This window comes from Podarcis muralis, chromosome 4 (genome assembly GCF_964188315.1).
Source record: "Podarcis muralis chromosome 4, rPodMur119.hap1.1, whole genome shotgun sequence".
Classification (NCBI taxonomy): Eukaryota; Metazoa; Chordata; class Lepidosauria; order Squamata; family Lacertidae; genus Podarcis; species Podarcis muralis.
In genome coordinates this window covers 85,926,343-85,953,134 of record NC_135658.1, presented here as the reverse complement: position 1 = coordinate 85,953,134, position 26,792 = coordinate 85,926,343, and the positions used below count along the sequence as shown (strand labels likewise).

General features: G+C 46.3%; 1 protein-coding gene across 2 annotated transcripts; it reads left to right on the top strand.

Annotated features, from left to right (window-relative positions):
* The first annotated feature begins 552 nt into the window (after positions 1-552).
* Positions 553-25,145, top strand: OBI1 (ORC ubiquitin ligase 1). Of its 2 annotated transcripts, none has more exons than XM_028728274.2 (6): positions 553-745; positions 10,768-10,903; positions 12,305-12,396; positions 13,829-14,077; positions 16,318-16,406; positions 22,576-25,145. In XM_028728274.2, exons 1-6 carry the CDS (start codon positions 674-676, stop codon positions 24,137-24,139), a joined length of 2,202 nt encoding a protein of 733 aa, XP_028584107.2. In that variant the 5' UTR covers positions 553-673; the 3' UTR covers positions 24,140-25,145. The 2 variants fall into 2 exon arrangements, with proteins under 2 accessions (XP_028584107.2, XP_028584108.2); XM_028728275.2 differs by lacking the exon at positions 553-745 and adding an exon at positions 905-1,335.
* Positions 25,146-26,792: the final 1,647 nt, after the last annotated feature.

Sequence of the window (26,792 nt, the reverse complement as noted above, 5' to 3'; positions counted from 1 at the left end):
ATGCGAATTCTTCTGACTGTGATTCGATATGGTTTCAAGGAGAAACAAGGTGGGATTCACAGCAACTCAAGTATACACAAGCAAGAACCGCTTGCACTGCTGGGAAAAAAGCCAGCGTGTGAATTCAGCGTGGCTTTTGTATCTCTTCGAGGGTTAATTGGAGAAAGTGCAGGGTGTTTTAAATCATTTGGGTTAAGAGTTTGTTTGTTTGTTTGTTTGTTTGCTTTAATGTCCCTGACATTGAGCCGGTCGCACACTCAACCTCATTTATCTCATAGGGTTATTGTAAGGACAAAAGGGGAGGGGCTTTGGTAAGCCTGTTGCACGAATTCCGACTGAAATTCTTGCACATTCGAAATAGATACGTGTGCGCACAGCCGTGTCTGCCAAGGCAAGGCAAGAGAGGACAAACCCGGCGACAAACTCGCGTTTTCCACGCTCAACGTGCTCAGATTTCTCGGCCCCTCCCTCCTCTCCTCCCCCTCTTCCGATGAGAAGTCTTAAAAAGCGTCCGCGTCAACGCGAGGAAGATTGGCCTAGCTGGCTTTCCGTACTGGGAGCCCTAACAGCGTGAGAGTTGAAGAGAGCGAGTCTTCCTTCGCCGCCGCCGCCGCCGCGGTCGCCGCCGCCTGTGGATTGGAACTTCCACGCTCGCGGGATTCGAAACGTCACAATGGCTCAGAACGTTCAGAATGTAACACTTTCTCTCACGCTGCCCATCACTTGCCACATTTGCCTGGGAAAGGTAACGGCACCTTGCGCTCGAGATGCAACCGACCCCCACCCCACCCCAAAAAAGGGACACTTTTAAGCGTGCGTGGTCCTCGGGAGAAAGCCATGCCTTGCGAGGGAGGAGAGCGAGAATGGATTCCAAGGAGGATTTCCTCTCTCTTTCCCCCCAAAAAGCTGTCGCGTTTCCCTCTGACACGTAGCCGATTGTTCCCCGGTTCCCAGATTTGTCCCTGCAGTTCGCCGGAACCTCGCGTGTGTGGCAGCTTTTAGAGCCAGGAGGAGGAAGGGAGGCCTTAGCTGGACCATTGCCGTGTCGGAAAGATTCGCTTCCGCTTTTCAAGACTTATTGGGCTGTACAGTACTTAAATGAGGACGCGTTCACTTTTTGTAAAATGAAGGGAAGCTCCTGTGATGAAGGGTCGGCCCGGGGGGTGGGGGCGAAACGAAGACTTCCCCCTTCCTCCTCGTTTGTTTCGGGTTTTTTAAAAATTATTTTAGAGTGATTGGAAATTGCTTGGATCAGAGTCGATGCCTTGTCAGTGGTTTTGAGAGACGAGCTTTCCAATGTGGGTTTCTGCAGGCTGAGAACCTGCTAGTAACAAGGTAGGCCAAATAATTTGGAGTAGAAGCCTAGGCCAGACAGGCTCTCTCCCCCCCCCCCCCCCCCGTTTAAGGACAGCCCTGCTTGCTTCACTAAGCTCTCCACAACCAATAATGTTATAGGAGTTCAGCGGGAGTTTGTTGTCCCCCCCCCCTCTTGTTTTCTATCTTCGTTTATGGCATGTATGCTGAGAAAATGTTGACTAGCACTGCAAGAAATGACCCTGAGCTATGATTTCAGATCTTATTTACAACCACGCTGTGGTCTGCTGTCTTCTTTTTCTCCCTCCCAATCTGTTTGCTATGATACTTATGGGAAAGTGTGTTCACCAATACACCTTCAACCCTGCTTTCAGCAGGCTCTGTATACACAATGGAAAGTTTGTGGCCATTAGTATGATGGAGCTTGTTGGAAAACTTTTTCCCTCCTTCAGATCTGGTGGTGGCTTTTCTCATGGAGACAGGAGTGTCTTCTTCTTTGGCGATCACTCGTAGCTGAGTAAGATTGTCTTCCATGAACACAATCTTAACGGTGTGTCCGTAAGTGACTGTGGAGGCCAATTCTGGATCCACACGTCCTTCCACAGTGGGGACATAGGTTTCTGGGTGGGAGTTGATCACAATGAGTTTTTTGCCTTCCTCTTAGCACTTTTCTCCCTTTCGTCCTGAGTTCAAACGTCTTCAAAGTCCATGACACCTTTGGCAAAGGCTGTTCTCAAGTTGGATCACTCGCAGCCCAGTGTTTCCCAGTGGTCAGTGCTTATACTTGATTTTTTAAGATTTGCCTTGAGAGAGTCTTTAAACCTCTTGTTGACCACCAGCATTACGTTTTGCATTTTAAAGTTTGGAATAGAGTAGTTGCTTTGGAAGACGATAATCAGGCATCCGCACAACATGACCAGTCCAACAAAGTTGATGTTGAAGAATCATTGCTTCAACACTGGTGATCTTTGCTTCTTCCAGTACACTGACATTAGTTCGCCTGTCTTCCCAAGTGATATGCAATTTTTTTCGGAGACACCGTTGCTGGAAACTTTCAAGGAGTTGGAGATGGCGTTTATAAGTGGTCCATGTTTTACAAGCATACAGTAAGGTTGGTAGTGCAATAGCTTTGTAAGCAAGCATTTTGGTTTCCCTGCAAATGCCCCGGTCCTCAAAACCTCTGCACTTCAATTGGGAGAAAGATGCACTCATAGAGCTCAGGTGATGCTGGATTTCGGCATCATTGTTGGCCCTTGTGGAAAGATAACTGCCCAGGTAGGAGAAGTGATTGACACTTTCCAACGTTACACCATTGAGTTGGATTTGTGGCACTGCAGAGGGGTTGTTTTGTGCTTGTTGGTACAGCACCCTGGTTTTTTGGATGTTGAGCGATAGGCCAAGCTTTTCATAAGCTTCTGCTAAGATGTTTAGGATGGTTTGGAGGTCATCCTCTGAGCGTGTGCGCACTACGTTGTCATCAGCATACTGAAGCTCTATGACGGAAGTTATGGTAACTTTACTCTTTGCTTTCAGCCTACTCAAGTTAAATAGCTTTCTATCTGTTTGATATATGGTTTCTACCCTGGTGAGGCGTTTCCCTTCGACAATGTGTAGAATCATGGCAATGAAAATAAATAATAAATAGAGTTGGGGCGATAACACGTCCCTGTTTAACACCTGATCCCACTGTGAATGGTTCGCTTTGAGACCCATTGTTATCTGCAATTGTTGCTGTCATATTATCACAGAGGCACTGAAGAATGTTCACAAATTTATCTGGCCAGCCAATTTTCAGAAGAACAGTTCACAGGACATTACGATTTACAGTATCGAAGCCCTTAGTGAGGTCAATAAACGCCATATACAGGGGTTGGTTTTGCTTTCTACATTTTTCTTGAAGCTGTTGAGCAGTGAAAATCATGTCTACTAGAAGGTTGAAAACCATTTTGGGATTCAGGAAGGGTAGCCTTGGATATAGTTAGGAAATGTTTTGCTAAGATCCTTGCAATAATTTTGCAGGCTACAGCTGATAAAGAGATGCCTTGATCGTTTCTGCTATCCGTTCTATCACCTTTTTTAAAAAGGTTGGTAATTTTGGCATCCCTAAAGTCTGCTGGGATCTCCTCTCCCAGATTTTTTCAATGAGCTTGTGAAGTTGTTGTGTAAGTTCACTTCCACCCACTTTGAAGACTTTGGCAAGTATCACATCAGGTCTACTGGCTTTGTTGATTTTCATTTGGTTAATAGCTGTGCACAACTCTCCCAGATTTGGAGATACTGCAAGCTCATCTCTAATTTGTTTTTGCGGGATTTGTGAGAGGACCTCGGCAGCTACGGGGGTGTTGTGGTTAAGGAGATGCTGGTAATGTTCTTTCCAGTGCAGTGCAATAGCTTCTTTATCTTTTGGAAGTGTGGTACCACCTGTTGAGCGTAGGGGCCATATACAAGTTTGCTAGTGGAGTATCTTATTTGGCAGGATAGTGCAGTGCTATGCTTTTGTGGCAATAGGGATTGATAACCAACTGGGTAGCTCAGTTGGTTAGAGCGTGGTCCTGACAACACCAGGGTTGCAGGTTCGATCCCTGTATGGGATAGCTGCATATTCCTACATTGCAGAGGGTTGGACTAGATGATCCTCAGGGTCCCTTCCAACACTGCAATTCTGTGATTCCTCTGATGCCTTTCAGGTGAAGACTAACTCATAAAATATCAAGGTGCTTATTATAGTCGGTCATCCTGCCGGGCTGCTGTCAGAGACAAAGAGTGGCCTGTAAATAAGTGTAATAGCTGCTCTTCCTTTAAAAAAATAAATAAAACAGAATGCTTTATAAAGATGTTAAAAACTTAGAAACATACCCGAATAAAAACCATACACCAATATGAGAACCTTCTGATTTTTTAAATTACTGATATAGAAACAATGGGTAGAGGTTGAGTCCTTCCGGACTATAGATCTTTTAACTAAAGTGTAATGATTATTGCTTTTAGACGGAAAAGCCAGCATTAAATATTTTTCCCTGCTGCAGTAACACATCAGAACCAAAATAACCTCAGAATAAACACTGATAAATTGGTCTTCAGTAATCTGCTAAAGTTACAGTGGATTGATCTGCTTGTATTAAAAGCAATGCATTCTTAATCATGAAACTGCTGAAATCTTCCATTCGACATTTGAATGGTGTTGTCAGTTGTATTAAATATCTTCTAAATGTTGAGTCACTTTGAAACTCTAGGGGGATCTATTTGATGGATTGCTTGAACCTCTGACATACCTTTGTTCACGGAGTCAAGGTAAGGATCCAAGCACTAGCCAGGCCCCAAACCATACTGTGCCTTTATTTGCTGTCTGCAGGCGTTTTCACCTGAAGCAGAGAGGACATTAAGACTAGGACTTGGTAGAGCATTCTTCACCAGCCTGGTCCCTCCAGATATTTTGGGCTAAAACTCCCATCAGCTCCAGGCAGGTTGGGACAGTAGGTTGAAACTGAACATTCTCCTGCCCATCAGAGAGAAGGTTTTTGGAATGCCCTCTCCAGAGGGTGCACCTGTTTCAACTTACTTTCCTGGACCAGATGAAGACTTTCATTGGTGCAAGCTTCTGGACTGGCTGGCTTTTATTGATGTATATTGTTGTATTTTAATTGTAGGCCACCTGGGAGCTTGAGGCCAAAGAGTGGCCTTCAGGTATCCTTTGTTCTTTACTAGCTAGTGTTTTGCATGTAACAAATGATGCTTTGTTTGTGAAATGGACTCCCAAGAATCAATAGGCAAGACTCGTCTGTGCGATTTTTGTGTGCCCCCCCACCCTGAATCCTGTGTACCAGAGGTGACTAACCTTTGACCTTCCAGATCTTGCTGGACTCCATCATACCCCACTGGCATGGCCACTGGTTAGAGATAGTGGGGGTTGTGGTCTAGTGACTTCTGGAGACCCAGAGGTTCCCCATATCTTCTGTTGACATGTTCTCCTGGCATAGGTCTTTATGTAGCCAAAATGGCACCACCTCCAAGGTTTGCAGAAGTACCTGCATTTAAAAAAATGTAATAGAGGGAAACCCCAGAAAAAGCCAAATGAGAACTGAGCATGCTCAGTGGACAGGAAATGCCAATTGCCTGGGCGAGGAATAAAACAGAAAATCATGGGGGATCAGGAGTGGAATAGAGTATCCTGCAAGAGGGCTGGAACAGAGTGTCCTTTGAGAAGGCACGACTGGCTAGCTGCTGCACTTAATAGGAAAACATCAAACAGCAGCATTTGGTTGCTGGCCCCACATTAAAACTCACATTTTCCGCAAAACCTTTGGACAGCTCCCTAGCCCCGATACCCTCCTTCTGAAGCGAACTCTGTGTGTAATTGAAACAATGGCATAGTCCTCTTATTTTTGCCCCTTTAGTGTTTCCCACCCCTTGGGATGCGGATGGCTCTGTAGTCTAAACCACTGAGCCTCTTGGGCTTGCCAATCAGAAGGTCGGCGGTTCAAATCCCGGCAACGGGGTGAGCTCCCGTTGCTCTGTCTCAGCTCCTTCCAACCTAGCAATTCGAAAGCATACCAGTGCAAGTAGATAAATAGGTACCACTGCGGCGGGAAGGTAAACAGCGTTTTCGTGAGCTCTAGTTTCCATCATGGGGTTCCGTTGCACCAGAAGCAGTTTAGTCATGCTGGGCACATGACCCGGAAAACTGTCTGTGGACCAATGCTGGCTCCCTCGGCTAGAAAGCGAGATGAGTGCCGCAACCCCACAGTCGCCTTTGACTGGACTTAACCATCCAGGGGTCCTTTACTTTCACCTTTACTCCTTGGGTCAATTTATAAATTGAAAGCCTCTTGTGGTAGGGACCCACCCTCTCATTATGCCCAGGGCACTTTACAGAGAAACAATAATGCTCCAAAATAAAATAAGTAACATTTGGAGGCTGGGGTTGCAACTGGCACTTGTGGTTAGATTTTCTTGCTTGAGAAAATGTACTGAATCTAAGAAGAAGTTGACCCAGACCATATATGGGGCAGACTTCTCAAAACGGTGATTCATAAGAGCCCTTAGAGAAACTACAGCTGGCAGGTGCCATCTTAGAAGAGGCACACTCTCTGTGATGCACAAACAGCACTACGGTGTGCCCTTGAATGCTTTGTGAGTAGGACAACCTATTGCATAATGTGCTGCTTGGGGGACTTTTGTCTTGGGTGATGTGAAACTTCTGGTTGTGGTTGACTCCGTAGCCTGTCTCAGAGAAGTTGGATGCTCAGAAGAGTCTCTGGCCCCGAGCCTGCACTTTTCGCTCTATAGGACGCACCGGACCATAGGACGCACTGGACCATAGGAGGGGGAGAACAGAGGGGAAAAAATTCTCCCCCTCTCTGCTCAGCGCCCCTTCAGCGAAGCAGCAGGAGAAACGGAGCCCCTTCCATTTCTCCTCCCGCTTTGCTGAAGGGGCGCTGCGCAGCTCTCCCTCTCTGCTGAAGCCAGGAGAGTCTTGCTCTCCCGGCTTCAGCAAAAGGAACCCGAAGCCTTTGGAGCGCAGCGCAAGGTCCCGCTGCACTCCAAAGGCTTCAGGCGGCTATCCCTGAAGCCTGGAGAGTGAGAGGGGTCAGTGTGCACCGACCCCTCTCGCTCTCCAGGCTTCAGCGAAAGCAACACAAAGCCTCCGGAGCGCAGAGGGAGCGCTCCCTCTGCGCTTCGGAGGCTTCGTGTTGCTATCGCTGAAGCCAAGGAGCCTGCATTCGCTCCATGGGACGCACACACATTTCCCCTTAATTTTTGGAGGGGGAAAAGTGCGTCCTATAGAGCGAAAAATACGGTATCCTGTAAAATGAGACAGTTGCAAACAATGCAGTGGAGTAGAGATTTATACATGACCTCCTGGCAGGTGCTGCAGTTTCCAGGAGGGAGGGAGGTGGCAACAAGTTTGGCCCAGTGTAAACACACCAGCTGAGCCAATCTAGCCATGTGTTTGCACCGCGAGACCCTCCTGTCTACCTCCCCCTTCCCAGTAAGCAGCAGCCGTTCAGCTGTCAGGAGGACAGTTAAGCATCTCTGCCATGCCACCCGCTACTGGTCATCCAAAAGGTTTCTGACTTGTCTGAGGGTTTTTTGGTACCTATTTCTCCACCCAGGCTTGTAGCAGTCCAAAGGCATTCTAGACCAGGATTTCCCAAACTTGGGGCTGTAGCTGTTCTTGGACTACAACTCCCATCGTCCCTAGCTAGCGGGACCGGTGGTCTGGGATGATGGGAATTGTAGTCCAAAAACAGCTGGATACCCAAGTTTGGGAAACACATTTTGAGACAAAGGCACTTGACAAGGGCATGGAAAACCGCTGGTATGGTCTGAGGAGAGTTCAGAGGGCAGATAGAGAGCCCTGGATGGCTATACAGTGGTACCTCGGGTTAAGTACTTAATTCGTTCCGGAGATCCGTACTTAACCTGAAACTGTTCTTAACCTGAAGCACCACTTTAGCTAATGGGGCCTCCTGCTGCTGCCACGCCGCTGGAGCACAATTTCTGTTCTCATCCTGAAGCAAAGTTCTTAACCTGAAGCGCTATTTCTGGGTTAGTGGAGCCTGTAACCTGCAGCGTATGTAACCTGAAGCATATGTAACCTGAGGTACCATTGTATTTGGCCCCTGAGCCTGAGACACCCCACATGCATTGCAAGGCATTGTAGAGGACTTAGGTTTGTTTGCCTAGGACAGAGCAGTAGACCACAATGCTTGAGAAATTAGGCTTTTTATTTTATTTTATCCTGTGTCTCATATCTCTGGAAGTAGAGCAGAGTTTAGAAGCACAGATATATCAAAGGCTTTTGGGAGCAAAAGTAACATTTGTTTTGGTCTCTAAAGAAGTTTTCGCAGTGGGCGAAGTAGCATTATGAAATGCAGAATTTCTCTGTTTATAGTTGATTATTGAATCCCAGGGTTGGACTCCAAGCAGAATTTTAAATTAAAGGGAGATCTTATTAGTAATGCCTTTCAGAAACTTATTTTTCTAAAACTGTTTGTGCTCCGCTAGGAAAATATATAAGCATCTTGTTAAGATACAAATACTTAAAGCCCCAATTCTCTGTGGCATAGCAGCTCTTTACTTCTGCCTTCTGTACAATAGAACATATTATATTGGATGGTTATCAGTGCTCAGAACATCTCAGCAGGGTGGAGAAAACCTCTTGCCCTTCCGTGGTAGCTTCACTAATTTTTGTCTGCAGGGAAATGGCAAACTGGCGGAGTTTTTTGTGCTGCAGATTCTTCAGCAAGTCTAAACTCCGTTTCGAGTTCACTTATCATCGCGTCTCTTGGGTCTTTTGTCCTGGGGTTCTGTGCAGAAGAAACACTGTGCAGAACTTGGGCTTTGGACAGTCTGGACTTCCTATTTATTTTCTAAAGTTTCTAGTTCTCAGTGTGGTGTAAAACCAGTGTGGCGAAAATCCTGGAAACTTGAGTTACGTTGTGCTGTTGTGCCGGAAGCAGTCAGGGGCAATCTTCTAAAAGTCTAGCAAGCAATATCTATACTTTTTTGTTACTTTTTTCAAACATTTTCACAAAATCAAATAATTACATTGTTTCATAAATTGACTTCCTACCCTCACCTCCCGCAGTGTTTTTACTCAAACACTTTCTACTGCATTATATATATTTATCTGTTACAGAAAGCTTCTCTACTACAATTAATTTTTCCTTTTTCTTCTGCTGCTTTTATCTCACAATTTCATTTATATATTTAATGGTCCACAAAGAGCCTCAATTTTTCTACGAAAATTTCATCATTTTGATCTCTTAATTTCGCTGTCATCTTTGCCATTTCTGCGTAGTCCATTGCATTCAAAAACTGCCACTCCTCTTCTTTCCATTTCTGTGCATATAATATTCTAGCTGCTTGGACCTGATATCACTTTCACTTTTCATCAGCAACAGCAAAAAAAAAGCTACCGCTATTCTAGGCTGCCTCAACAGAAGTACAGTGGTACTTCGGGTTACATACGCTTCAGGTTACATACGCTTCAGGTTACAGACTCACCTAACCCAGAAATATTACCTCGGGTTAAGAACTTTGCTTCAGGATGAGAACAGAAATTGTGCTCCGGCGGCGCGGCGGCAGCAGGAGGTCCCATTAGCTAAAGTGGTGCTTCAGGTTAAGAACAGTTTCAGGTTAAGAACGGACCTCCGGAACGAATTAAGTACTTAACCCGAGGTACCACTGTATAGTGTCCAGATCAAGGGAAGTAATAGTACCACTCTATTCTATTCTATTCTATTCGCGAGTGGCACTGTGGTCTAAACCACAGAGCTTAGGGGTTGCCAATCAAAAGGTCGGTGGTTCGAATCCCCACAACGGGTTGAGCTCCCGTTGCTCGGTCCCTCCTCCCACCAACCTAGCAGTTCGAAAGAACGAAGTAGATAAATAGGTACCGCTGCAGCGGGAAAGTAAACAGCGTTTCTGTGTGCGGCTCTGGTTCCCCAGAAGCCATTTAATCATGCTGGCCACATGACCCGGAAGCTGTACGTCGGCTCCTTCGGCCAGTAAAGCCAGATGAGCACCGCAACCCCTTGAGTCGTCCGTGACTGGACCCTAATGGTCAGGGGTCCCTTTATCTTTACCTTTCTTCTGCCTTAATCAGACCACACCTGGAATACTGTGGTCATTTCTGGGCATCACAATTGAAGAAGGATGTTGACAAGCTGGAACAGGCTTCCTCAACCTCAGTCCTCCAGATGTTTTTGAGACTACAATTCCCATCCTCCCTGACCACTGGTCCTGCTACCTAGGGATCATGGGAGTTGTAGGCCTAAAACATCTGGAGGGCTGAGGTTGCGCTGGAAGGTGTGCAGAGGAGGGCAACCAAGATGATCAAGGATCTGGAAACTAAGCTCTGTGAGGAACGGTTGAAGGAGCTTGATATGTTTAGCCTGGGAAAGAGGAGGCTGAGAGGAGACAGGATAGCCATCTTCAAATCTCTTAAGGGCTGTCACATGGAAGAGAAGGCATGCTTGTTTTCTCCTGCTCTGGAGGGCAGGACTCGAGCCAATGGCTTCCAGTTGCAAGAAAGGAGATTCTGACTAAACAGACGGGAAAAGCTTTCTGGCAGAGCTGTTTGACGGTGGTGCAATCTCCCTCAGGAACTTGTGGACTCTCCTTCCTTGGAGGCATTTAAGCAGAGGTTGGATGGCCTCTGTCAGGGATGCTTTGTCTGAGATTCCAGCATTGCACGGGGTTGGACTAGATGACCCTTGGGTCCCTTCCGACCATAGCTGTCAACTTTTCCCTTTTCTTGCAAGGAATCCTATTTGGAATAAGGGAATTTCCCTTTAAAAAAGGGAAACGTTGACAGCTGTGCTTCCAACTCTATGATTCTATGTTCCTTGTATGCTAAGCATTTTTATGTGTGTTCCAAGCCAAAAAGGGAAAAGAGCAATTGCTGCTAGAATACCTTTTTAATTCTTATACCCTCTCTGTTGCAAGGTCCGTCATCCGGTCATCTGTGCCAACAACCATGTCTTCTGCTCCATTTGTATCGAAGTGTGGCTGAAGAACAACAGTCAGTGTCCTGCTTGTAGGATCCCCATCACCACTGACAATCCTTGCAAGGAGGTCTTAGGTAAGGCAGCCTTTCCCCCTCCCATCAAATGCATGCAGAATCTTTTTATCCTCTGAATGGCATGGAGCCTTTGTAGCATCCAGCTGCGCTATTTCTGCCAAGGCTCACAACCAGCTCTTGTATTTTTATTCTGCCTTTTTTGCAACGGTGGCGTCCATTTCACTATATCCCATTTTGTTTTTGCAACATCCCCGAGAAACAGATTTGACCGTGATAGGGTGAATGGGACATGTTATCCCGCAAACCCAGGTGTTCCCAGCCATAGCCTTGATTCTCCAGCCAGTGCGCTGCAGTGGGGTGTAGTGGTGTCGTCAACGCAGTACCCACAGGGGCATGTGCCAAGACCATATTCCTGGCACCCACAGGGTCCCTGCCCCTGCTGAAATGAGGCTTGAAAGAAGTATTCTGTTCTAGCCAATAGAATAGATTCAACATGTGCTGAGTTTGTTGTTTGTGCCAGTTTGCCCAGTTTGCAAATCATATGCTCCCAGAGTCGGCAACCCTGAAGTGAAATGTTGGCCTGGGAAACCTGAATTCAAATCTCCACTCAAGCCGTGAAGTTCACTGCTTGACCTTGGGCCAGTTACTCCCCCCCCCCACTTAGCCTACCTCACAGAGTTGTTGTCAGGTATATGGGTGGCACTGTGGGTTAAACCACAGAGCCTAGGACTTGCCGATCAGAAGGTTGGCGGTTCGAATCCCCGCGACGGGGTGAGCTCCCGTTGCTTGGTCCCTGCTCCTGCCAGCCTAGCAGTTCGAAAGCACAGCAAAGTGCAAGTAGATAAATAGGTACCACTCTGGCGGGGAGGTAAATGGCGTTTCCATGCGCTGCTCTGATTCACCAGAAGCAGCTTAGTCATGCTGGCCACATGACCCGGAAGCTGTACGCCGGCTTCCTCGGCCAATAAAGCAAGATGAGCGCCGCAACCCCAGAGTCGGTCATGACTGGACCTAATGGTCAGGGGTCCCTTTACCTATATGTGTTACACATTCCAGGAAACTACATGGGAGCGATCGCAGAGGTGGTGGCAACCCCAGATTATAAGTAAAGAAGACTTTAGGCTGCAATCCTCTACCTGGCAGCAAGGCCTATGGAAATCAGCATTCTGATTTCTGAGTAGGCACGCAGAAGATGTAATGAATTTTATAAATATAAATAAGATTTCATTGCACGTCTCTCAGGGTGTTTGTCAGGAGGAGAGTGACTTTAGGATGCGACAGCCTTTGTGAATCGTAATCTTAAAACAAATTATATTTAAACTTCAAAACGAAGTGTGCAAACCTGCTGCCCCTCCAGATGTTGAGGCAGGGATATTGTGGTCTGGAGACATCTGGAGGGGCTGCAGATGTTTAGAAGAAAGCTGAGTGCTGAACGGAGCCTTGCTTGTTGTGTTGCTGCAGGAGGGACGAGTGAAAGCAACCCTGTGTTCAGCCCGACAGTCAGGAAACAGCTCCGCAAAACGAGGCTGGAGCTAATGCACAAAGAATATGAGGTAAGACCGTGTCAGGAAGGGCAGTTTGTGAGGTTCTGGTTTGTATGGAGCCAACTCCCTTGGGACACATTAGGGATGGGAAACCAACAACCTATGGACCTTATTAGGTCCGCAAGGCCATTTTGGCCCAGCCACACCCACCTGCCCTACACCTGTGAAGTGTGGGGCAGGTAATGACCTGGCTCAGCTAAAAGCAAAGTACTCTGCAAGGCTTTGCAGGAGGGTCTTTGTGGATGTTCTGGGGGCTTTGCAAGCCCTGGCGAATCAGTGGGTTCTCTAGTCCGGTGTTAGAAACCAAGCCTGTACACTATCTGTATATTGAGGAGCTTAAGGTGTACACTGGATGGAAGCCCATATTTTGAAACTGCTTTGTCTTCCAAGGTGCTGTTCCGTACAGATCTGGCTAAAATAATAATTATAAGCATAATTATTTATTATTTATACCCAGCCCATCCGGCTGGGTTTCCCCAGCCACTCTGGGTGGCTCCTAACAGAATATTAGAAACACGATAAAACATCAAACATAAAAAACTTCCCTAAACAGGGCTGCCTTCAGATGTCTTTTAAAAGTCGGATGGTTGTTGATTTCCTTGACATCTGATGGGGGGCGTTCCACAGGGTGGGCACCACTATCGAGAAGGCCCTCTTCCTGTTTCCCTGTAACCTCACTTCTCATAGTGAGGGAACCACCAGAAGGCCCTCGGTGCTGGATCTCAGTGAAATATGGGGGTGGAGATTCTCCTTCAGGTATACTGGGCCAAGGCCATTTAGGGCTTTAAAGGTCTGCACCAACACTTTGAATTATGCATCTGCCTAGGCTCCGCTGAGAAAAAGATGCTGTATGAGATCAGCCTTTGGCCTGATCCAGTACTATAGGCGCTCTCTCTCTCTCTCTCTCTCTCTCTCTCTCTCTCTCACACACACACACACACACACACACACGGTGAGTCGTTTAAAAGTGACAGTACACATGTTCCACAGGGCCTGTTTTAAAAGACTCACCCTGAATATACATGTACAGTGGTACCTCAGGTTACAAATGCTTCAGGTTAAAGACTCCGCTAACCCGGAGGTAGTACCTTGGGTTAAGAACTTTACCTCAGGATGAGAACAGAAATTGTGCACTGGCAGCAGTGGGAGGCCCCATTAGCTAAAATGGTACCTCAGGTTAAGAACGGTTTCAGGTTAAGAACAGACCTCTGGAACGAATTAAGTTTGTAACCAGAGGTACCACTGTACTCTTTTATGACAGGTTCATAAAAGCTCATTTTCTGTACCGGGATCAGCCTACAAAAACCTGCAGGAGAACTGAGCAGTATAACAAAGAAACTTAGCCGTTTTTGTTGTTGTTTTCCCCTCTTCTTTTCCTGCCTCCTGCAAAAACATGTTTCTTCTGCACCCCAATCGGCCGTGGGTTTGCCTCACTCGGAAGGATGAAATAGAATCTCTGCAGAAGGAGGTGGAGGAGCTGAAAGGGAGCAAGCTCAGCCTGGAGGCGCAGCTCAAATCTGTCCTGCACCCCGAGACGCTAGACGTGTCTGACAAAACCGGGGCGAGTCCAGGACTCTCGGAGGACAAGCACAAGGTGGATCCAGAGACTTTGGCGGTATGGACACAGAAGCTTCAGGCGGCTAATGATATGTATGAAAAAGTGAAGGAGGACATGGGAGCGCTAACGGAGGTAATGAATGTGAAATCCGACGATATTGAATGGGCAGGGATAACAGGCAGTGTGACCTCTTGTGTAATTTCCTAGGTGGGTTGAGAAGCGAAATAGGGTTGAGGCACTGGGTCAGTGGGCTTCCTGTTAATTGGCCATTGTCCAATATTCCATGAAACCAAGAACATGGGTCTATGAGGTCCATCTTCCGTCTTCTTTTTCAACACACCATCATTGGACGGCATGGGCAAGCCCTGATCCGTGCGGGGATTGAGTTCTGGGTCATTGCACACCTGAGTGAAATCTTGCACGATTGAAATACCCCGTCCCCCATTCCGCCCTTTTAGTGATGTATTTTATGACGTTTCCAGGTCACTTTTGGGCTCAGCTCTGTGTATCTATGTGTGTCTCAGCGCACGTGTATCTCAGCGCACGTATCGGCCACGACTAAAATGGAGGCTGCCTGTAATTAACAGAATGGCACATGAATGTTCCCTTCATGGCCGTCGAGATCATATAACACCGGTCCTGAAAGACCTACATTGGCTCCCAGTACGTTTCTGAGCACAATTCAAAGTGTTGGTGCTGACCTTTAAAGCCCTAAAAGGCATTGGCCCAGTATACATGAAGGAGTGTCTCCACCCCCATCATTCTGCCCAGACACTGAAGTCCAGCTCCGAGGGCCTTCTCGGTAGTGGCACCCGCCCTCTGGTACACCCTCTCTTCAGATGTCAAGGAAATAAACAACTATCAGACAGTTAGAAGACATCTAAAGGCAGCCCTGTTTAGGGAAGTTTTTAATGTTTGATGTTTTATCGTGTTTTTAATATTCTGTTAGGAGCCGCCCAGAGTGGCTGGGGAAACCCAGCCAGATGGGCGGGGTATAAATAACAAATTATTGTTCTTATTATTATTACTGGATGGCACATGCATGTTCCCTTCATTTAGGACCCACAATCTTGTAACTGTCCCTCCTGATAGCTTAGACCTCTTTGCCTTCGCTCCACCTATTTAGGCTCCCCCACTCCACTTTTTCTCTCTCCAAATTGTCCACCCCTCCATGACATTTGCTCAGTGCCAAAGAGCCACAACATCCCTATCCTGGTTTAGCATAATGTAAACAAGCTGTAGGGAGCCTCTGTCTCAGGCCGTGCTCACACACCTTTCCTCTTGCATGGTCAGATGATGGGCAGGGGGGGTTTCTCCGCCTGCCCGCGAAAGACCCATGTGCAGCCGCTGACGGTCAAGTGGTCTGTCGGAAACACAGCACAAAGACGCTTTGCAAGCCCCGTGTCTGCGTTTCTCGAGCGCCAAGTCTTTGTGTTGTTTGTCAGCTGCAGGGTCCTGCAGCCAATCCTGCAGGCTTGAACCAACAGCCCATCAGCTGGTAGAGCCATGACTTCAGCCCCTGTTTTATGCAGGTATCGGCTGTGCTGTGTCCCCAGGTGGGTACACCGTCAAGCATGGGGCAAGCAGGTGTGGTTTGGAGGAGACAGGGATATGGGTCAAAATTTGGCCTGTGGGCCGCAGCCCTGGTGCGCAACTGAATTTCTGACCTTTGTTGTGAGTGTGCGAACGTGTGCGCCTGTGGCTTCCTTGCCCTTAACGGAAAACGAGACACTTGATTCCGTTCGCGGAGACAAGAGGGGCTTTAAATCCTGAGGCTTATTAATAGCAGCATTCTGCAAGCGACACCAATGGGGCCTGGCAAATAAGTTGTCATTGCGGATTTTGTTCTCTAGAGTGTGTGTGTCTGTGCCTCTCTTTTTATTTTTTTTCTATAAGGGGAAAAAGCCACTTGACAATCTTAACTCGGTTTGGGAGATTCAGGAAGCTGTTCGACACTCATTTTGCTGATACCTGCACATTGTAATGTTAATGCATTTAAAGTATTTAGTCATGTGGAGGAGAAGGAGGGGGGGAACATGGAATTGCCATTAGTACCTCCCCACCACCACCCCTTAATGACTGTCAGGCTGAACTAACATGGCTCTGTTTATTTCCCTGGATAGAAGCCTTGCGGTGTATTTTGGGAATATAAATTAAAAATGCCTGTTCTCTCTCCAGTTTTTGCAAGCCATTTCCCAGGGTAATTTTTAAGTGGTGTCTCTGTCGAGGGTCTCGGAGAAGAGGGAGCGGAGTTAACTGTTGCTCCTGTCTAAATATGCTTCCCCTCCTTTAAAGTCTTATAAACATTACGAGTGAGTTTGTTTGGGGTTTTTCCCCCCTGCGCGCTTATAATCCTATTTATTTCCATATAGGTAAATAAGAAGCTGAGGCTCGAAAACAGTGGCCTTGTGAGGGAGAACTTGCGGCTAAAGGCTGAGGTTGGAAGCCGATCGCCCCAGAAGTATGTAAATATTTTAAAACCTGTCGTGCATTATTCATACGATCATACGCAGCTACTGGAGGACCATAACCGCTGTTGCAAGAATGCAGACTGGGCTGGTGGAGAGCTTTGTCTTTCTTTTGTGTGTGTATGTGTGTGTGTGTGGAGATTAAATAGGAATTCTGAACGGCTTATCTTCCTTCAGACTTAGATGCTACATGCCGTCTCTGTTTGAATGCATGGTGATTTATATTAGATTTGTTTCAAAACCACCTACAACGATATTACAAAAACTGCTTGATATTTGCCCGTTTCCTACTTCCCCTCCCCCGCCCAACCACCACCACAACCCCCTGTGCTGTTCTATAGAATAACAATAAAAAAATAGATTTACTTATGAGTCCTCAAAACAACTTGCACCACAGGTATTCAGGTGGAAATTTATTGGTTTTGTTAAAAGTGTTTGTAGTCCACCCTGCAGCCCGAAGGTCCAAGGGTTGAGATGCACAAACAGGACGATCAAATCAACAGCAGTTAAAAATGATTCCCCCTTCCTTCACGACAATGGTACTGCTAACTACAGCCTTGTATTCAGATGCTTGGGTGGCAAGGGGATCTATGGAAGTAAATTAATGGACAGGCAAAGGGTAGAGCAGGGATAGCCAACATGGTACCCTCAAGATGTTGATGGACTTCAACTCCCATCAGCCCCAGCCATGGGAGATGATCAGGGAGATGATGAGAGCTATAGTCCAACAACATCTGAAGGGTACCATCCATTCTTCCTCCACCAACCCGTAGTGTTTCCAGGTTGGCCTCAGAGGTGGGAAAGTCTAGCCTACTCCTGGTTGCTCTCAAGGTTACTTAGAGAACTTGGTGGAAAGCCATATTGTTCCCTCTTCTCAAAACATTGGTTGAAACAGATCATAGCATTGTCCACCTTTTCCACAATGACTCCTCCAGTAGTTTTGTGGCCATCGTCCATTCCCCCCAGCACTCATACAACAAGTTGTGGAACCCGGGGTCCCCAGCATGGCACCTCTGGGCACAGTGGCACCCTTGGAAATTCCCGTCGGGACCCCCCCCAAGGCCCACCAGCCTCTTCCAGTGTTTAGTTGTTGTTCTTTCTTTGTTGAATTTAAAGAGTGTGGTGAACAGCTGCTATCGCTGACCATTGGCCATGGTGGTTGGAGGTGATGACAGCTGGAGACCCAACAACATCTGGAGAACTTCGTGTTCCCCACTCCTGATCTGCTATGTTAAAAGACCCATCACTTCAAAGAACAGGATGAGACTGGGAGAGCTCAGTTGGTAGAGTAGGAGACTCTCAACCTCGGGGTTGTGGGTTTGAGCCCCACATTGGACAAAAGATTCCTGCCTTGTAGAGTCCTTTCTGACTCTACAGTTCTATGATCCTTTGAGAGAGAGAGGGCGGTCATCTCATCTTGGCTGTCTGATGTGTGCAAACCACAATGTTGGGTCGGACGTGAGATACATTCCTACCTAACTTCCTTCCTGTGTTGAATGCACTAGAAATAGACTGGTGGGTTAGTTAATGTGCTGATGTCTGTACTTCTCCATGTGTCCCTTATGGCTGCTAGAATGGTGGTCTTTCTGAGGTCCAGAGACACTTCTTAAGAGAACCTGCGCTTGAGAGTACAATGCTTTCTCTTGGTAAGCAAATTAGAGGTTGGCTCTAATGCAGCTTGCATTAAATAAACATCTGACACATTTCTTCCATTGGACTTTTCTGCTAGATCTGCATATAAGTGAACCGTGCTCAGTTGTTGCATATCTTGCACAGGCAAGTCTCTCTCTTCCGCAGCAACTACGGCTGGCTCTCAAAGTAAACGGCAGCTTGCTAACAGGCCCCCGTGTCTTCTCACCATCAATCCTTTCTTGCAGCACTGTGAATGTGCCAAGTACGAGCTAGGTTATCCTTCCAAGGGGGGCTGCTACTGATGCATTGAAGATAGATGGTGACCAGCCTGAAGGGAAAGCGACACGCTCCCTGCTTTTCCAGTGGCAGACAAGTGTTGTTGGAATTTGAACAGTGGAGGCTGGGTTCAAAGGCTGCCTCAGCCTCTGTTGGCAGCATCCAACAGTACTTTTTGAGCATTGGAAAGCAGGGAGAGGGTCCCCCCCCCCCCCGCTGAAACTTGCATTTCGTTGTGTGCCCTTCGCCACTCCACTCTGCTTAGGAGGACGACAAGAAGGCCCCGAGAGAATTTCCAACTTCCCCCAAATGCTTCTGCTCGGCAACCATTTTGAATGTGCAACTGGTTTGCATAATACAGTGGTACCTCGGGTTACATACGCTTCAGGTTACATACGCTTCAGGTTACAGACTCCGCTAACCCAGAAATAGTACCTCGGGTGAAGAACTTTGCTTCAGGATGAGAACAGAAATCGTGCTCTGGCGGCGCAACGGCAGCAGGAGGCCCCATTAGCTAAAGTGGTGCTTTAAATAGCAAAAATTTAAATGGCGAGTAAAAGTGGGCAACCCCCCCTCCCCCGCTGCCTAAATTCAGACATCTTGGGAAACCAGGAATGAATGAATTTTATTATTTTGGTCACAGACCAGTTCCAGCCCACATGCAATATCAAGGAAGTCATAAAACACAATAGGGATACATTTGAATTTGCAATTAGGTATAACAGGGACAATACAGATATAGCAACAGTTTAAAAATATATAAATTAAAACTTGGTCACTAACATATAAACTAAAGTTATCATTTAAGGCCTTAATCATTATGATAGCACAGCCTGTTCCCTCAGTTTTATGGCAATTGCACAGAATTTGGCTACCCTTAACGTGATCTCAGGATCCTTGTCCTCTACCAAGGATTTTAGACATTGAAGTTCGGATTCATTTGGAGATTTTTGCATAGCAGGGGTAATAAATACCGAGCGTATATCCTCGTAGAAACGGCAGCGTAACAAGGCATGAGAGACAGAGAGAAACCAGGAAGAACTTTGCCCAGCACAAAAATTATAACCGATACATTTATGTATGTGTGTGTGTGATACTTCTACCCAGCTCTTCAGTTCAAATGAATACTCAACAAGGCTTAGAAAAGAAACACAAATCCAATATGCAATATTAAAACCGCAAATACAGTGACTGAAAGTTAAATATATTTATAAATCTGTGCAAGAAGAGTTCAGCTTGTAGTCTCTTCACCTGACACAGTTAATTTTTGATCAGTTTTTGTTATTTCTTGCACCTGTGGGTGTGCTTCATGTTGCATCTTCAGTCTCTTGGTCGGGTGTGCACTTCAGCAATTGCAGAACGCTTTTAAGTTCCTCTCACCACATCCTTCAGAATTTATCAGCTCTTCTGTCTAAGGACTTACCCCCAATTTTGCTTCGGGTGAAATTTGAGCAGCAGCTCTCAGTATGAACCAGGTAGAGGGCCTTCTTGGTAGTGACACCCGCCCTGTGGGACGCCCTCCCATCAGATGTAAAGGAAATAAACAACTATCTGACTTTTAGAAGACATCTGAAGGCAGCCCTGTTTAGGGAAGTTTTTAATGTCTGGTGTTTTATTGTTCTTTTAATTCTGTTGGGAGCTGCCCAGAGTGGCTGGGGAAGCCAGATGGGTGGGTATAAATAATAATAATAATTATTATTATTATTATTATTATTATTATTATTATTATTATTATTATTATTATCATGATGATGGTGAACCAGTCAAACCTCCTCAGGGTGAATATTCTACATCTGGGGTGCTATCACCCCATCCTATGCCCTTTTAAAATGTGGGGCTTTTTCGAGTGGGGGTGTTATGGGGTTGTTGTTGTTGTTGTTATTATTTTGATTATGTATTTTGTGGTTTTATATTTTGATTTATTCTGTGAACGTCCCTGAGACCTCCATGTATAGGGCACTATACAAATTCAATAATAATAACAAATTCAAATAATAACAAATTCAAATAATAATAGCATAATATTAATACCACTGAGAAGGCTCTCTTCCTAATTGCCACGTGCCTCACTTCAGATGGCTTGGGGCAGCCGGAGGAGGAACTCTGAAGATAAGCCTGAGTTTACAGGTTGAGGAAGGGCATATCCTTCAGAGATCTAGGTACCAAGCCATTTTAGGCAGGCCCCAGCACTTCGAATTAGGCCCAGAAATCTAACTAAAACTTGTGAAGCAAAATGATCTAGGGAGTCAGCACAAACTCTTCATCAAAAGCACCGCTCTGCTCAACTGACTGCTGTGGTTTTTTTGAAGTGCGGGTTTGGAGTTCCAAGGAAACAAGGAGCTTTGCAAAAGATTTTTTATTTTATTTTTTTAAAAGTTCCAGCACTGCGTAAGCCGGGAGAAAGCTGTACATCAGAGAGGAAAATAATCGCAAGGCTCCAAATGAGTCTTTTTTTTAAAAAAAAAAAAAACCTCTAAAGGATGGTGACAATTACTGAATTTCATATTGGCATTTTTATATTTGACAAGGTGACATTGTGGATGAAATGTATATTGTAAAACACTGCTGAGCTGTAAGAAAATGATTGAATGTAAATATTTCAAGATGTGGACTGCTGTTCAAATGTTATCATAAATCTCTGCCATTGTTTTAGGGGATAATTCTTCATGCATATTTGAGTTGAATGGATAGGTCCAGCCCCTGGTAGGGTAATCTTCTGCTTGTTATTGCCTTAGTGCTGCTAATGGTTTAATTTTCAGCCGTAGACTCTCTTTTTTCTAAAGTATTCTCTGCTCCCTTTTATCATAGATGTAGAATTTTGGGGCTTAAATAGGGCATAATCACCATGCTCTTGGTTTTGTCGCAGAGTGGTGCTTTGCTGACTTTTAAAGGCATGGGCATGACCCATCCTAGTGTGGGCACGGCTTCCAAGTATGGAGGAGCTGGTATCATTATTTTAGTTGTACCCCACCCATCTGACTGGGTTCTCCCAGCCACTCTTGGGCGGCTTCCAAAAGATAGAAAACCATAAGCAGAACATCAGACATTAAAAACTTCCCGATACGAGGCTGCCTTCAGATGTCTTCTAAAAGTTGTATAGCTATTTATCTCCTTGACATCTGATGGGAGGGCATTCCACAGACAAATTTTATGCTGGATGATGGAGGAGTGATTGTGATGGTCAGCACTCTTATCCTTCAGCTGTTTACTGTTAAAATAATGCTACAGAGGAAAGACATTGAGGAAAGAAGGGTCAAGAAACTAGGATTTATCACGAGTGTGTCGCCAGGGCCATAATAATAATAATAATAATAATAATAATAATAATAATAATAATAATAATAATAATAATTATACCCTGCCCATCTGGCTGGGTTTCCCCAGCCACTCTGGGCGGCTTCCAACAAAACAATAAAATACAATAACCTATTAAACATTAAAAGCTTCCCTAAACAGGGCTGCCTTTAGATGTCTTCTAAAAGTTTGGTAGTTATTTTTCTCTTTGATATCTGGTGGGAGGGCGTTCCACAGGGAGGGCTCCACTACCGAGAAGGCCCTCTGCCTGGTTCCCTGTAACTTCACTTCTCGGAGTGAGGGAACCGCCAGAAGGCCCTCAAAGATGGATCTGGTGTCTGGGCTGAACGACGGAAGTGGAGATGCTCCTTCAGATATACAGGGCTGAGGCCATTGAGGGCTTTCTCCTGCACCATTCTGCGGTGTTAAGAAAAAGGAAACAAACTTGCAAGATGTTACCGTCTTGCGAAGCAAGCCCATAGGGAAAATCGTCTAGCGAAGCAGCTCAAAAAACAAAAAACCCTTTCGTCTAGCGAGTTTTTTGTCTTGCGAGGTACCACTGTAAATAGCCCAGCAATGCCTGGAGAGACCACAGATTCCTCATCTCCCTTCCCATTCCATGTCTGCCATTTTCCCTTCCTTCTCAGAGTCCCTCTTACTTTTCCTAACTCCATAAATGTGTCTGTCTTCTGAGCCACCTTCGTCAGAGCTATGAGTTGTTTGCATATAACAAATTGTCTGTTTAATTACCTTTAACTTTCAAGCCGCAGGTTTCTTCTAGGAGGCCTGTAGAACCACGTTTTGTTGATCTTGCCTCTGTCGTAAAGCTATGGCAGGGTAAATGGGATTGTTGAGGGTTGCTTCTTGTATAAATAAGTGAAACAGTAAGAATTGGGGTGTCGGTTGACTCTCTGTTTCCTTTAACCCTCTTTAAACGCCTCGCATTTTGGTTTCCTGCAGATTCGGGAGGTTTACCGTCGCCGTGCTTCAGTCCAAGCTGGAACAGTGCGAGCGCGAAACCAACCGCCTGAAGAAAGCTTTGGAGAGAAGCGATGCCTACATCGAAGACCTGGAAGCTCAGGTCGCTCGGCTGAAGAGGGAAGGCAGCCAACGGAAAAGTACAAGCCCTGAAAGCGACGCGGCGGATCCCATGGAGGACAAAGAGAGTGGCAGGAGCGCAGCCAGCGAGATAGCGCTGCTGGAGAGCCCGGAAGAGCCCATAGACCCGAGCTGCTTGTGCACTAGCCACAGCCCGGATGACCTCGAGCAGCCGGCAGGTAGCGGGCTGTTGGGGAGCAGCAATGACGTGTGCCTAAATTCAGCCGGCCGGGGATGTTCGGATGAGCCCGTTGCCCAGTGCTCGTCTGGCACGGACGTTTTCGCCGGCTCTCAGGAGGGCCTCTTGGATATAGGGGGCTCCGAAATGGACACCTGCTCGGAGCAAACATGGGATAAAATAGAAGACTGTGTGCCGTATAAAGAAGAGCTGTATGAACTCCCAGATCCCTGCACACCTCTGTCTCTCAGTTGCCTGCAGCTGAACACTCCCGGCAACAAAGACGACCCCGCCACGAAAGAGGAGGATCCCAGAGCAACACCCACCTTTCTGAGAAAACTGGAGTTTGAGGATTTTGGCGAGGCGTCGGATGACGGGAACAAAGACTCTCCGGAACATAGCGCCAGCAGTTGCGAGGGCGGCGAGACCAAGGCGGCCTGTTTTGCTTCGGACAAGCCGGTGTTTTGGAACAGGTGCCAGCCACGCTATGACGAGAACTTTGAGGGCGCCGAGCCCAGCGCGGCCCCCGGCGACTCTGGCGAGCCTTCGGCGAAATCCAGCGACAAAACGCACAACACCAGCGTCCCGAAAAAGCTGCATCCTGTCCGCTCTTCAGAAATGAATCGAACCAGGACGTCCAGCGAGGCCTCTATGGATGCCGCTTACCTTGATAAAATCTCCGAGCTGGATTCGATGATGTCCGAGTCGGACAATAGCAAGAGCCCCTATTACACTTCCAAGTCGTCTTCTGACCTGGATAACTCTTGCAAGTCGACGCAGTGTCCTGACCTCCTCAATGAAAAGGATAAGACTGTCAAGGAGAGGAAGGAGGAAAACGCTCTGAAATGTCCTCTTGCAGGTGATAATTCAGAAGAGGGGAGCGACTGGAAGTCTGCCACCTTTTCCATCCTTTCTCCATCTGCGTTAGAGACGACAGAGCCGTTCCCGTTATTTGCCAGCCGGACTTCAGAAACAAGTGAAACGAAACCTCGGAGTTTCCTATTCCAAAGAGAGCTTTCCCCAAGCTTTCTGTTTAGCAACTCTCGAGGGTCATTTGAAGAGCACAAACTTGGGTCCCCTCTCTATAAGGTGGCGCCCGAGCTGCAGACCCTCCACAACCAACTCCAGTCTCCTTGGTCGTCTTCCTTCATACCCGACAGAAAAGCCAAAAGCATCCACGCGTCGGCGAAAAGGAAAATCCAGAGTAGCCTGTCCAGCGCGAGTCCCTCAAAAACGACCAAGAACTGATTCCCTTCTTGACTTTCAGTGGGTTTTTTTTGTTTTGTTTTCCTAAACACGATACTTTAGTGCCAATGTGAAAATGTTCGTTCCTTCACCATCCCTTGCAAATTCCCTTTGAGTTCTCCAGTGACCTCAGTCTGTCCTACTTTGACACTGAGCGACGGAGTGTCGAAATCCTTTGGTGCAGGGGTGAGGATCCTGTGGCCTTCCCAGATTCATCCAGACTACAATTCCCATTATTCCTGACAATCTGCTGGGCTGGTGGGAGTCTGGCAACATCTGTAGACCCACAGGTTCTTTCCCCCTCTGCTTTGGAGTACATTTTCTTGAAGAAGAATAAATCTTCCTAACGTTTATCTCTCGATAGATGTCTTCAGGTTTAGGCACCTCGGGGTTTCTTTTTGCTTCTTTAGCGTTGGGTTATAGGAGGTCTCTATCCTGTGAGGAGCTGTTAAATGCCCAGTTACTGAGCCTTGACAGATCTTCAAAGCAGTTTCTCGTGGAGACAAATCGTGATGTGGGTTTGACACCAGTGGGGTGGCTGCGTTGCTTCTCGTTTTCTTCTGCAAAAATGTGACAGGAGCTATCATCACAAAGCCCAGCTTCTCTCCGAAACTGGCTTCCACCGCAAAACATTTGCTTGCTCGCACCTGCATGAGTCTTTGCTGAATCTGTAGCTTTGAATATGTAGCTGTTAGTCTCTTTCTTTGGCAGTTTTCATTTGGAAAAAATAATGTTGTTTTGCTGAAGACACAGAACCCAGTCCTTTTTGCTTCTTTGCTCTCCTTTTTTTTTAATTAAACACTGCTTTCAGCTTTCCAAAATGAGAAAGTGCCACTGTTGTACAAGACCGTGTTGTTTTGTGACTGTGTAGTTCATAAAAATGGGTTGGTATGCTAATGCCTTGTTTACCAAATGTGCACTGAGCATTTTACATGAATACTGTACTGTTTTACATTAATACTGCATGCTTTTTTCTATGTGGAATGAATAAAAAAAAATGTCACAAGCACCGCATTTCATTGATGCTGCTTCAGATACTGAATTAGCATACAAAGAATTGGAGACTTTTGTAATTAGAAATCCTACTCGGAATGTTCATTAAGTCGTTCCCTGTGATGGCAGCGCGTACCAGTTTTGTCAATGTGGTATCGAATAATGTAGCTGGTATCTTTTGATTTCCATCCTGCATTAATGTTTGGTTTCAAATTCACTTGTATTCTACTCTTGCCTTCAAAGAGCTCTGGGCAGCAAAATGTTCAAGGGGCTATTGCTGTTCATTTGTGTGTGGGGGGGGGTTTTGCATCCCAACTCCTCTCAACTAGGGTCAAGCAAGAGGAACTGGCCTGAACTACACATTACGGCATAATCAACCCCTCGTAATTAGTACAGCTGAGAATGTGTGACGCATCACATTAGAGTTTTTTCTTATTCTGTGGTCTATTTTACTGGCTTGTGGCACTGGGGGAAATAGGGGGAACAACCTCCCAAGAAGGGCTGAATCTGTCAATTTCGCTTCCTCTAGCATTCTCCAACCTTGATTTCAATTCTCCACATTTCTGCAACGGTTTACCACTGATGGGAGGAATCCTCGTGAAAATTCACCAGAATCTTAGCATGAACCTTTTCCAAAGATACATTTATACCTTCCAGGCACATTTTTTTTGCAAGAAATTTATCCAGGTAGAATGCATTTTTTCCACTATTACATACAGATTTGTCTTTTTTTCTAATTTGGTTGGAGAACTTCCCAAAATTCAAACAACTGCAAATTTTGACAGATAGTGTTTATTTCGCTTTCCATGCCGTTCCAGGAAGTGAAAAACTTGTGGAATCACTTTTTCAGAAGCTGCGCCTAGCGCCATCATTATTCAGTTTTAGGTGCACTGCAAATAATTTCCCTCCCCCCCCCCCCCGCCTGGCTTTGATCCTTAATAGGAAGGGTATTGTGGCCTCTTATAGTGGGGCAGGACTTGTATTCCTTTCTTGTAGTTCGACTGTGTTTTTAGTCTTTTATTTGAATTGCATTTCTATGTTTTTATTGTTCTGAATTGGTTTTCTGGCAGGTTGCTTTGAGTTACCTTGTAAGCAAAGCGACTAACCAATGCAGTAAGGTAAAGGTAAAGGGACCCCTGACCATTAGGTCCAGTCGTGACTGACTCTGGGGTTGCGGCACTCATCTTGCTTTATTGGCCGAGGGAGCTGGCGTACAGCTTCCAGGTCATGTGAAGAGCATGACTAAGCCGCTGCTGGCAAACCAGAGCAGCGCACAGAAACGCCATTTACCTTCCCGCCAGAGTGGTACCTATTTATCTACTTGCACTTTGACGTGCTTTCGAACTGCTAGCTGGGCAAGAGCAGGGACTGAGCAACGGGAGCTCACCCTGTCGCGGGGATTCAAACCGCCGACCTTCTGATCGGCAAGTCCTAGGTTCTGTGGTTTAGACCACAGCGCCACCCGCGTCCTTAACCAATGCAGTAGATAACTATAATTATTATGCAGGTTTGCATTTAAAAGCCAGACCAAGACGAGTTTCTCCCACATCGCTACAGCTGACCCATATCCCTGTAACATATAATTTGGGGCTGAGTTTTGTGGCTGATCTATGGGTTTCAACCCAGCTATCATCATCAATCAAAGGGATTGTTTGGTCCAGTC

Bases quoted from the DNA above. Each gene is read 5' to 3' on its own strand.
- OBI1 (XM_028728274.2), top strand. From the start codon at position 674: ATGGCTCAGAACGTTCAGAATGTAACACTTTCTCTCACGCTGCCCATC. The intron at 10,904-12,304 runs GTAAGGCAGCCT...GTGTTGCTGCAG, and splicing joins TCCTTGCAAGGAGGTCTTAG to GAGGGACGAGTGAAAGCAAC. The intron at 16,407-22,575 runs GTATGTAAATAT...GGTTTCCTGCAG, and splicing joins GGAAGCCGATCGCCCCAGAA to ATTCGGGAGGTTTACCGTCG.